The following is a 12,162-nucleotide window of genomic DNA, read 5'->3' on the forward strand; positions in this document are numbered from 1 at the left end:
CCGCCATCCGCGCTGACTTGCTAATGGCGGCCGCCCTGCGGCCGCCATTCACTTCATCATAGCCGTGATAGGCTTTGTAAATACTTACATAGCCTATCACGGCTAACGCAGGGACGCAAAAGGCCGTGATAGGCTACGTAAGTATTTACGTAGCCTATCACAGCAAGCTAAAAAACAAACCAGCGTACGCAAATGGCGGCGGCTACGGCGGCTGCCATTTGCGTTCCCTTTTTTTTTTGCTGTTTTAGCCTACGTAAATATTTACGGAAGCTATTACGGTGAAAAAAAAGTGGAACGCAAATAGCGTAGTGGGCACCATTTGCGTTCCTTTTTCCCCCCACCGTTTTAGCCTACGTAAATATTTACATAGGCTAAAACAGCAAAAAAAGGGAACGCAAATGGCAGCCGCCGTAGCCGCCGCCATTTGTGTACACTGTTTTCTTTTTTCCCTGCAGGCTGCCCAGCGGCCGGATGTCCGGCTGCGGGTGGCCCCAGCCGGCGGCTCCACGAAATTCCGCCAAATTTCCGTCGAAAAGGTAAGTGACTTTCGTACATCCCTATCCAAGACCCAGCTGCCTTTCACAACACTTTTGGAAAAGTCCATAATCTCCATTTTATCATAATTGATATATAATAGTTTGTTTGACAATAAAAGGAAAACCTTTTAAGGGTACATCTCAGCCCTATCTTATAGGGCTTTTCTTACCTTTGGTCCCTACACAGCATCTGGGGTGGCATAAGAAGCTATCCTATGCCACCCCAGGATCGATCACCTCCACACTTGTAGACAGAGCTACGAACATGGAGGAGGAGATCCAATTGTGGATTTTCCCACCCCCTCCCACCCACCATGAAAAGATTCTTGTATGAAGTCTCAACTGCCACCTCATAAGAGAAGTCGGAGACAGCGAAAAGGGGACATGCTGGAGTGTGGGCAGGGGGCCCAGTGTGCAATATTTTATGGGCTCTCCAGTACCCTTCCCACCCACCAAAAGGTAAGTTAGCTAGATGGGCTCAGAGGCCCATCTAGCCACCTTTTGCATTTCGAACAGAGGTGAAATCACCTCTGTCCTCCGCTAGTCATGCCTGACTCCTGCCAGCAGGGCATAGGATAGGCTATCTGTCTATCGGGAGCACAACCCACAGGATTGTGCCCTTAGTTATTGATAACAGTACTGCATTGTCTGTGTAAAAAATTTATATCTTTGCACCTGCCAGTATATGGGGATAGAATTGATCAGCCACACAACAGGAGTGATCTAATTTACATACAGATTGAGGATACACCCTTGCTGTGAACCCCTTTAGTTACTGAAATAGGTTTAGATAACATCCTTTGAGGGCCATAGTATGCTTGTATTCAAATAAGGAGCTCTTATAAGAAACGGGAGCCGTTTATCAATTAAGTTTTATCAGTTTTCTCTGGAGATGGAATCAAATGCAGATTTAACATTAATGAAAGCTGCAAAATGTCTTTCTCTGGAAGGTCTGTGATGTTTCTCTGTCAAATGAGCTATAACTATACAGTTGATCCACTGTGGATCTCTCATGTATGAACAATTTAATTTAAGAATTTCAATTACTAAAAAAGAAAAGAAAGCCTCATAATACATGAATGACCAGCAGCTTTATTGTTGCTTAAGCTTTTGTGGAACAGTCCCCATAAAAGCTTATGCTACAATAAAGCTACTAGACCTTGACGTGTCATAAGATTCTTGCAGTAAAATCGTATGCACGTGTGTCCAGTGGACTTAGTCACTAGAAAGTGTGTATAAGATTTCAGTCTTAGTCGATCACAACAAAAATAACAACACAAAATAGAATAAAATCCTAAACGTAATCCCATTACTTCACAGATGTTCTAAAATGAACAGTCTGGTGCAGCTGAACGTACTTTCAACTATACCATCATATAGATACCTTCTGCTGGTTTCATGCAATGTAAAATGGTGGAAAGATAGCTAGCTTTACTTGAGGTTTGTAAATCCCTTGTTGCATGCTTTATGGCACCTCTCTAGTAAACATGGCATTGTCTTGGATGGATCCAAATCCAATTTTAACTTGGAAATACTTTTAACAGGAAGAAGAAATACAAGACAACGAACTGAAGATGGAAACTGTTAAGGACAGTATACAGAAGCAGAAAGAGGAAATGGAGGAACTGAAACATATTCTACAAGAGGCAGAGAAGAAATCTGTAGCAATTGAAAACAAAATCCCTCAGGTACAAGAAGCAGCAGGCCTAGTCAAGGTTTGTGTTCATTCTCTCTCTCTCTCTCTCTCTCTCTCTCTCAAAATGACATGGGACCAGAAAATTCAAAAAGTCAAATACAGTGCGTTGGATCCAGAGTTAGAGGAGCAGAATTGCTGCAGGTGGAAAAGGGGTGGGGAAGAGGCAATTTTTTTTCTAATTCCCCTCTCCCATCCAGTGCTGCTGCTCCACTTACACAATTGACACAATGCTAGCATAAGTGACCTATAGCTCAGTGCCAATAGTGTAACCTGGCACGAGAAGTTTTCTGGGGAAACCCATCATGCCAGTAAACAGTTTTGGCATGCTAGAGGTTGCTTAAGCTGGCGCTATGTCAATTGTATAAGTGGAGCAGCAGCATTGGATACTGCTCCACATCTCCCCAAAAATCTGAACACTGTGTGAGGTGGTGTCATGCCCTACCTGGCGGAGGATTCATCTGAGGAAGAAGAGGAGGGGGAGAGCCAGCACAATGGGCCCCAGCCAGAGCTCAGCAAGGAACAGGAGGCCTTGGCTGACAGTCCTCCTCTGAAAACATTACAGGAGCAACTGGGCCCCTCTCAATCCATTCCTGAAGTTCCCCAAATGCTGGAAGCAGACTCTGAGGGGATCCATCCCTCTGAATGGCGTAGAATGAGACGTGTACAGCAGAAGAAAAGGAAGTCACAGTGTGGGGGCCTCCCTTAAAAGCAACATGCTGACCTAATTAGCCAGCTGTGCTGATTAACGACCAGTTATAAATTCAGCTTCACTGACGCCTGCTTTTTGCTGCAAACAACAGTGCCTTAACCTTGGCTTTGCTTTCAGGATACCTGATCTGTTAGGATCCTAGACTTTGGCTACCCATCTGGATAACACTTTCAGACACCCCCCTGACTGGCCTTGATGCTTGCTAAAACAGATGCTGGCGAAGTGACCCCTGGACTGCCTTGACCTCGCCTATGCCTGTGCCTGCAAACCCTCTTCAGAACTTCTGTGTATGACTTTGGGCTGAACTGGTTGCTCTTTCACTGCTGCTTCTAGGGGTATCTGTGCCTTGCCCAAGACCCTTGCCTGTGTTGAAACAGGACAGGTGGTGCTGGGGGCTGCAGGGGAATTAGCTAAAATGCCTCCCTACCCCCTTCTTCCAACAGGGAAGCTCTGCTGGATTCCAGTTCCCTCTGCCAATGGAATGAACCCTTCTGTTCACAGAGAGTCAACTCTAGATGCAACCCAGTAAAAATACAAAAAAACAACATACGGTTTTGGTATATTCCCAGAATATATGACGTACATTGAAATTCAAAGGCCAATTATTTAATAAATAAAATGTTTTCCTTTTCACTCCCGTGGAACTTAAAATCTTTCTACATCTTTAGCAGAGGCCTGATCTATAAACCAATTGTAATTGTTATTTTGTAGTATTAATTGATGGTTTCATTTTCTAATAAATATAAGAATATAGCTTTATTGATATGCTTGTTACCCATGTTTACTGTACTTACTGTGTTAGATAGATGAGTGGAATCATGGCTGAGGCTGCAATCCTATACCCACTTACCTGGGTGTAAGTCCCATTAAACAATGTGGCTTACTTCTGAGTAGACATGTATAAGATTGCACTGTTAATTTCTCAACTTCAGTTTATGGTTTTGGTTGCCTTTTGGAAATTATGAAAATTAGTTTACTTTTTCTTCTTCTTAACAGGATGGATTCCATCAAGCAGACGATGAACTCGAGAGAAGTAAAAGTAACTTACAACATTATGAGGAAAAAGAAAGAACCCATTCTGAATCCATAAATACACTTAAAAATCATCTGGCTACAAAAGAAGGAGAAGTAGCGGTATTAATTTTGTTTAATATTACTTTAAGTTTTTCATTGCTGTGAGATGCGCACTAAATGGTTGGAATGTGTGTGGACACACTCCCTGTCCAGTGTGAGGAGGTATCCATGATGGGTTATTTCCTACCACCACCCAGGGAAGAGAGGGAAAATATGACCATGTTCTTTGCTTTGGTCCTGGCCTCTGTGGCTCATCCCTTCCAGTTCACTTCCTGTGTTAGTCCAGGACAGAGCTTGTTTCTTTCTCTTCACAACTCTTTCTAAGCCTCATTCTCTAATTCTTCTTGTGATCTCTGGATTTATTCCCATATCTTCTCTATTTTTATACTCCTCTTCAACTCCCCTTGTATTTCCAAAAAGAAAAAGAAAAAAAAGAACAAGAAACCTTGGGCAAACCCAGTCTGGCCAGGCAGTACCACTGTCAGCAAACATCTGTGTCTGCCTCATCTGGCCAAAGTTGCTCTTGGGCCCCATTTGGAGACAGAGGAAGCACCGCTTCATCCGCGCAGAATATGACTCTCCACACTGTTTCTGCTGTATCTGCTGAGGCCAAAGACAAGGATGATGACAATCACTACCACAAGGCATGCAAGCAAACAATTTTCAGCCCTTTTCCCCACCAAACCAATCCTCCAGTTTCTTGGCCCTGTGATACCTGCACAGGCCACCAGAGGGACCAGCATCTCTTTTTTAGAGATGGGTCCCTTCAGTCGGGTGCTCCAGAATACCACTCCTCATTGGCCCGTCCTGCCTCTGTATCTGCAGCCAGCCAGCCAGCCCTCCTTGCCCCACTCCAATATGCTAATCCTTTCTCCCCCTCCACCCCAAGGCAGGATGATGTCTTGGTTGCCACTATCCAGCAAGCTATCGGACAGAACCTGTCTCATCTTCCAAGTAACAAGCAGGGGGGTTGAAAAACATTCACACAGGCATGATCAGGGGAGTTTTCTTCCTCAGAATTCTCCCGTTCACCACAACCTAAGCATAAACAAAGGCAGAAACTATTCACTAAGCCTCGAGGGATCACAAGTTATCTATCTGCCCCACAACAAACCGCCACTCTTTGGCAGGGTCCACACCAGAGTCTCCTGATGCCCAAATCACATTCATAGGCAAACATCACCAACCTAAAGTCACCAATACAGACCACCTTTTGGATAGTGATTCTCTTCAGGTCCAGAATCTCAAAACAGGAGGAAAGAGAATGGTCCAACTAAGGAATCCTCTAATCTATAGACATATATAGGTGATACCTCAGTACTAGATCTTAACCTATGTTTCATGCCCACCCTATCTGACTCTGGGCTTTTGAACATCCTATCATGGATGACTCCTCATACTGGACAGGGAATGGAAAGTTGGTTACTTACTGTTCTTTTTCAGTTCAGTGTGAAGGAGACATCCGAACCACACTAAAAGCATCAAGTAGAGCGAAGAAGCATCATTGTGATCTGCAGTACATTGCATACAGGGTACGGCACCTTCTCAGGGCAGACTAACCTATCCTGCCATGTTAGTCCTTTCTTTTTTTTTAGTTGCTCCTCTATCACTACTGTGTCTTAAGCTTGGGTAGGACATAACTGGAAGGGAGGAGCCACAGGGCAGTACCAAGTTGCATGTTCCCTGCTTTTCCTGGGCAGTAGGGGAATCCCATTACGGATGCCTCGTTCACACTCAGCCAGAATAGAACTTCACAGTAAGTGACCAACTTTCAATTCTGTTATGTTTGCTTTCATTTACACATTACTAGTTTCTCTAGTGGAGAAAAACACACATTAATTTCTTAATTTAATGATGTAGAATAGAGAGCTAGTGTAGTAATTAATAGCATAAGCTATTAACCAGGAGTTACCTATTGTAAATCTCAGTTCAGTTATGAATTTTACTAGATGACCTTAGATAAGTCCCTATGGGGATAATACTGGTCCATTCTGCAAGGATGTTGTGTGGATTACTGATACGGGGTGTGTGAAGAGCTTTGAATTCTAAAGAATTACCTGAATGTTAGATGTGATTTCTTGTTAAGAATCTACAGTAAAAAACAACAACACCCACCTCCTGTGCCTGTTTGGAGCTGTATGAATAATACAAAATGGAAATTCAATATTGTTACACTGTTGTCAAGCAAAATATGCAGAGGCTTATTGAAGACTATTTTTGCCATATTTTAACATGTACGTTAGGAAGTGATTGCAAAGGCTTCAGAGATCTATCCAGAACGAATAGAAGTAAAAAAAAAGGTTAAAAACCTTGAAGCAGAAATGAATTGCTTAAGAGAAAAGATAAATTCAGAAAGAGAACGTACCGGAGATAGAGAAGAAATAATAAGGTAAATGTAAATGTTTCTTGTTACACGTTTCTTTTGTGCATTTGAGAGACAGACGGGGTATGGGGGAAGGTATATAATAGTCACTCATTCCTTGAATTTTGTATTAAGTACCTCTATTTGATACCATAAACATGGATAATAAAAGGAGCGGTCTACTCTGTTTGTCCTTTGCTGAATATTGCTAGAATTCTATGAAATGTCTGTGTAGTTGAAACAGTTTTCAAATATAAGGCTGGATGAGGGTAAGAGGCCTTTTTTATTTTCAGAGATTAAATACAGCTGCAGGGCTGTTCATTGATGCTGATAGGGCAGATATCTTACTAGTACTTTGGAGTGCACAATTCAAGATGCTGGCCTGGGTCTATAAAAACCTAAACAGTCTGGGGGCCAGGATATCTGAAGGACTTTCAGGTTTCATATGAATGTGTCAGACCGAAGTCCTGCTTTGGATACTCTCCCTTTTGAAGTGAGCTGCATTGCTTACAGGAATTGGGCCATCTCAAAGGTTCTTGTGGAACTCGCTCCCCGTGACTGCCTTTTCTATTGGCCTTTAGGTGCCAAGTAAAATCCCTGTTTCCCTCATGTTTAGTGGGTTTTCATGTTACTGTTTTAAAACGTGTAAGCCACCTTGTGAGTTACAATTGAAAGATGAAATATAAATACTTTGGCAAACATGTTTTTCTCCCTCTGAATATGAGGACATAAACCAGGAGCCCTATTGGATCAGGCCAAAGCTTTATCTAGTCAATCATCCTGTTTCCAGTAGTTGCCAGCCAGATGTTTCTGAGAAGCCCAGAAGCAGGTCATGAAGTCAGCAACCCTCTCTCATTGTTTGGGGATGTGGGGGAAAAATAGTAGGTATTTGCAAATGGTACTTTCTTAGAACATGAGGTTCCATTTAGCTGTTATGACAAATAGCTGTTAAGACTTAACTTTGATGAATTTGTCTAATCCCCTTTTAAAGCCATGTAAGCTAGTGGCTATTATATCTTCTGATTATTACTGTGTTCCTTGGAAAAGTATTTTCCTTTTTTCTGTTGTGAATCTACCAGCGGTCAATGTAATTGGGAAATCCCAAATTCTAGTATTATGAGATGGGGAATTGGGCACATCTCCACCCGATTTTAGGCGATTCTCAGCAGTTCCCCACACCCCATCCCACATGGTTCAGCAAAGCCTTCCAACCTTCCAGAGAGGCTTTTCAGGAGACCAGAGGGAGGAGGAAGGGACAGGAAACTTTTATTTTATTAATGTCCTTGTTAACTTATCTTAGGATCCAAGCCATAGTCTTCAGCTAATTAATCCTTGTTTTTGACATGTTTTATTGACATGCAGACAATTTCAGGAAGCAAAAGCAAAATACCAGATTACAGAGGATGAAGTCAAGAATTTGAAGAAATTCATTAAACTATTGGACGAAGTGATGATTCAGAGATACAAAACATACATGCATTTTAGAAGGTGGGTGCGATGCTATGTGTTTGTTTCTAAGTAGAAGTAAGCCACAGCAACAACGATCACCCTCTAATAGGGGAGGAGATCCATTGTTCCTATCTTCTTCATGTTGACAAGAGCCAATGTGATAAAATAGAATGCAAAAGTACAATTCTACTTTTGCTTTTGGGACATCATCTACTGTTCAAGTGCTGGTTATTGATGTTACGGAGGTTGACCTGAATAGGTAAAAGTATGATGTTTTATGTGTAAGTGCTGAGCCATTAGGACACAGGGTGTACCTTAGAATATACTAGGGGGCCTGTTTCCTATACCTCCCTCCCTTTTTTCCTTCCCAGTGTGGAATATATTATTTTAAGCAGAGTTTTTGATTGAGACACAGTATACCTCACTTCCGAGTGTAATATAACCTTCAAAATGTTGTGCAGCTCTATTAACAGTCATAGAGATATCAATGAGGAATATAGATCCTCATTCTAATGGTTTGTAGCACTCTGTGTACTTCAACTCCATGTTGCTGGATTTCTGATGGAGTTGTAGAGCTTTGTAGAGCTGGGTTCTTACTAACTTTTTCTTTAAATATCAATTTTGACATCAAGCTGTTCAGGAAATTTTAATATGTTGTAGAACAGCGGTCCCCAACCTTTTTGGCACCATGGGCTGGTCTCGTGGAAGACAATTTTTCCACGGACTGGGTTTTGTGTTGTTTTTGCTGGCAGACTTCCGGCCACTGGGATGCAAATGGCGTCCATGTAGCGGATGCCATTTGCGTCCCTGTTCTTTGCAGTAATAGGCTACGTAAAGATTTACGAAGCCTATTACTTGAAGAACAGTGACGCAAATGGTGTCCCATTTGCGTCCCAGCAGCCGGAAGTCCACCACGGACTCGCTGCGGAGCGAAGCCAGCCGGGGCCGGCGAGGATTCTGGGGCGGGGAGGGACGGATTGCCTCTCCCCCACTGCGGACCCCCGCGGACCCAAGGTAAGGGGGTTTCGCACACCCCTACTGCGGCCCGGTTCCTAACAGGCCACGGACTGGTACCAGTCCACAGCCCAGGTGTTGGGGACCCCTGTTGTAGAAGACTAAATTAGTTGTATATAACTTAAAATGAATAGTCTCTCAAAGAAGTTGTACTAGAGCAAGATTATAGTTAAATGGACTCTCTAAATAGAAGTATTTTGACAACTGAGACAATAACGGGCCTTTTGCTTGTGCATATAGACCAGTCAGACTCCAACTACAGTTTCCCATTTCATCCGAGCTGGGTAATGGTTACCAGCTGTAGAAGGGGCTGATATATTACACAAAGATTCAAAGTTGGCTTGTTCTGAACTTGGTAACCATCATTTCCCTGCTCAAATGAAATGAGAACTATGGTTAATGAGAGTCTTTCTGGTTTGATTGTTCGCACCATGTTCATATTAGTCTGTGGACCAAGGGCTGAAAATTGACATATTGGTATCGTGTAAGGTGGCAACATTTCATTATGATTATTTGAAAGGTGTATGTCTGTGGATTGTATTTTGATGTGATAGCCCGTTCTGACTGATTGCTTGAGCTTTTTATGATGTCATCAAGATGGCCGAAGCCATCTGAAGGCATCAGTCATATCTTGCCCAATTGAACTTGTGAGTTTGCTTATATCAGTAAATCTTGTGTGACTGTGTTCCAGATTTCACAACATGGGGCATGGTTTTCCACTTGCAAAGCCAGTGCATAGTACCAGTACATTGGTGTCTCCTGAAATGACAACACTGGATTTTGTCTTTGCCTTTGCTGTATGAAGTGCATGCAGCAGCATTCTAGTGTCAGCTTCATCTTGTAGACCTCAACTCACAGACTTCTTCCCAATAGTTTCTGGTGATTTTGAAACAGACCTCCTCATTTGTTACATACAGTGTTTTGGCTTACAGCCTCTTCATGTACTCCACTGCTGCACCAAGAACTTGATGAGCTCAGAGTTCTTAGATGAGCTGCACAGATCTGGATTTTGTGAGCATGATGCTCTAAATAAGCCCAGCAGAATTTCTACGATGTCAGGATAGGATACCCAAAATGCTGAGAGGCTTCCATTTTCACATCGGAGATAATTAAAGTGGTCCTCAAAGAGTTCTGTAATCCTTGAACAGGACTGCTGACCAAGGATTTTCTACAGCAAAGCTGTGCATACATCTTGGCAGAGGTTGATTATGTTGTTCAGCATATCATCCAAATATACATTGTCTTCTGCATGCATGTCTTTCACCCATGGCTGGAAACCATGCCTTGTTAGCCACATGAGTGCTTCAGACAGAGGCTTCTCCTTCTTCTTTCAACAGCTCAAAAAAGGGCCGCCACAGCTTCACAAGTTGTGGTGTTAATTGCAATGTCTCCCCCTACACGGATAGAGGTGCTGGTCCATCCAACTAGCATCTGCACACACTAGCAGCTGGATTGCAAGGCAGCCAGTGGCCCCCTTACACTCCCACAGGCAATCTGACAGGGACGAAGAAGCATCTTAACTTGTCCTTCAAACCTAATACTTGATTATAATTAGCAATAGCACCAATATTACCACTAGTAGCTTGTGAAGTCTGATTGCACGTTTATATTTGTGACCTTCTGAACCTTCCACAGTTGTGCCTGTCTCAATGCACTAATCATGCACATCCTGCATGCTGAAACCATGCAGTCAGACTTCACAAGCTGCTACTGGTAGTACTGGTGCTATTGCTAACTATGCATATCTCGATCAGGTAACGTGTCATAATAATAATAAGAAGCAGTAAATGGTATAAAAAGGGAAATTTTAACTTTTTTCTTGAGATACCATGAAGTTGGTAACAGATAATGTCATTATTACAATTAGTTATTTGTAAGAGAATTCAATAGCTTTCCAACATGGTTTTCAAATTTTAAATTGGACACTTCGTACACACACTACAGCTTAAATTAGAAAAGTTAGAAAATAATGGCTTTGACCATCTTGATGACATCATAAAAAGCTTAAGCAACCAGTCAGAACGAGCTATCACATGAAAATACAATCCAGAGACATACACCTTTCAAAAAATCATAATGAAACTTTGCCACCTTACATGGTACCGATTTTTGGTTTGGCCCATGGACTATATCTTAGCTTATTAATTTGTCATTTGGGAACAAGTGCAGAAATAGATTTTTTTTCCTTTACTGAGTAAAACTGAAAAATGAAGTAATCCCAAATCCTTATTTTGGAAATTGGCCTTTTAAAAATCTTTTGTAAATATATTTCCAGTTCCTTTTACACTGGTGTCTTTAATGCTTTCATTCTGAAGGTTCCTTTCTATGCGATGCAAATACTACTTTAACTCCTTGTTAAGTCAACGAGGAGCTTCTGGAAAAATAGAATTTGACCACAAGAACGAAAGACTTTCAATTACTGTAAGTCATTTTGTATGTTCTTTGTTAATTGATACGTAATTCTTGTTTGTTGGGTCAAAGATTTTTCTTAAATTATGCCAGGCCAAGTTCATACATTGACGGAGAGCTGGCGCTAAAATAACGTCTTGGAGGAGTGGTTCACACAGCCACCATGTGGATGGCACGATTAACATGATTCTGCTGGGTCTGCCATGTGATCAAACGCAGAGGGCTACTTCACGCTGAAGGCTGTATGACAGAAAGCAGGGCTTCCCCACCACTGTACTTCAGCACCAGACATTGGTTTGATGTACAGACCACAAGGCGTCCACTATGTCAGCCTTGCACATATGTTCAGAGTATTCAGTAGCCTATCAGTATTTCAGAACCATTCTTATGGGGGGAGGATGGAATCTCTAATCTCAGATTTTAGAAAATCATTCTTAAAAACTCAGTTCTGGGATTCCAAATCTTTGGAGGGGAGAACCAAACGGGGAAATATTTAGACATTGTTTTTAAAACGTGATTATAATCTAAAAGTATCATATATAAAAGAATCAAGACCACATTCGCATTGGATGCTTTCATTGCTAGTTCCCTTCACAGATTCTGTGACCAAAGACTATACAACATTTCTTTTGTTCCAAGCTATCACCTATTTACAGCAAAGCTCAGCAGCGCTTTGCAGGTGAACATTCCTCTCCCTTCTCTCATTCCTTTCCCCGCTTTTTAATTTGAGCCAGGATTTTGTAGAACTCAGGCCAGAACCTGTTTTTACTGTCACGGCTAAGTCTGTGAACATGTGAAGTAATAGATGGTCTTTGAGCAGTAGTAAAATATCTCTCTTACTCATAAGGAAATCATAAATGTAGACTTCAAACTTGATACAAAAGCAATTCCTGGGCTGTTTTCTTTTGAGGCA

The 12,162-nt window shown here is 42.0% G+C and overlaps 1 protein-coding gene across 11 annotated transcripts in view; it reads left to right on the forward strand.

Annotated features, from left to right (window-relative positions):
• SMC6 (structural maintenance of chromosomes 6) overlaps nt 1-12,162 on the forward strand; it is a 108,687-nt gene that overhangs the window by 57,047 nt on the left and 39,478 nt on the right. For 8 of the 11 annotated variants that reach the window (XM_084826582.1, XM_084826581.1, XM_084826583.1 and 5 more), the window contains 5 exons: nt 2,081-2,251; nt 3,938-4,075; nt 6,259-6,404; nt 7,740-7,865; nt 11,156-11,261. In XM_084826582.1, the coding sequence (XP_084682708.1) occupies nt 2,081-2,251; nt 3,938-4,075; nt 6,259-6,404; nt 7,740-7,865; nt 11,156-11,261 (687 nt within the window). Of the gene's footprint in view, nt 1-2,080; nt 2,252-3,937; nt 4,076-6,258; nt 6,405-7,102; nt 7,259-7,739; nt 7,866-11,155; nt 11,262-12,162 lie in introns of all 11 variants that reach the window. The other 3 variants (XR_014786537.1, XR_014786538.1, XM_084826577.1) reach the window with 3 other exon arrangements.

Source organism: Heloderma suspectum, chromosome 1 (assembly GCF_057233095.1).
Source record: "Heloderma suspectum isolate Gila_16-S chromosome 1, 16-S_ref, whole genome shotgun sequence".
NCBI lineage: Eukaryota > Metazoa > Chordata > Lepidosauria > Squamata > Helodermatidae > Heloderma > Heloderma suspectum.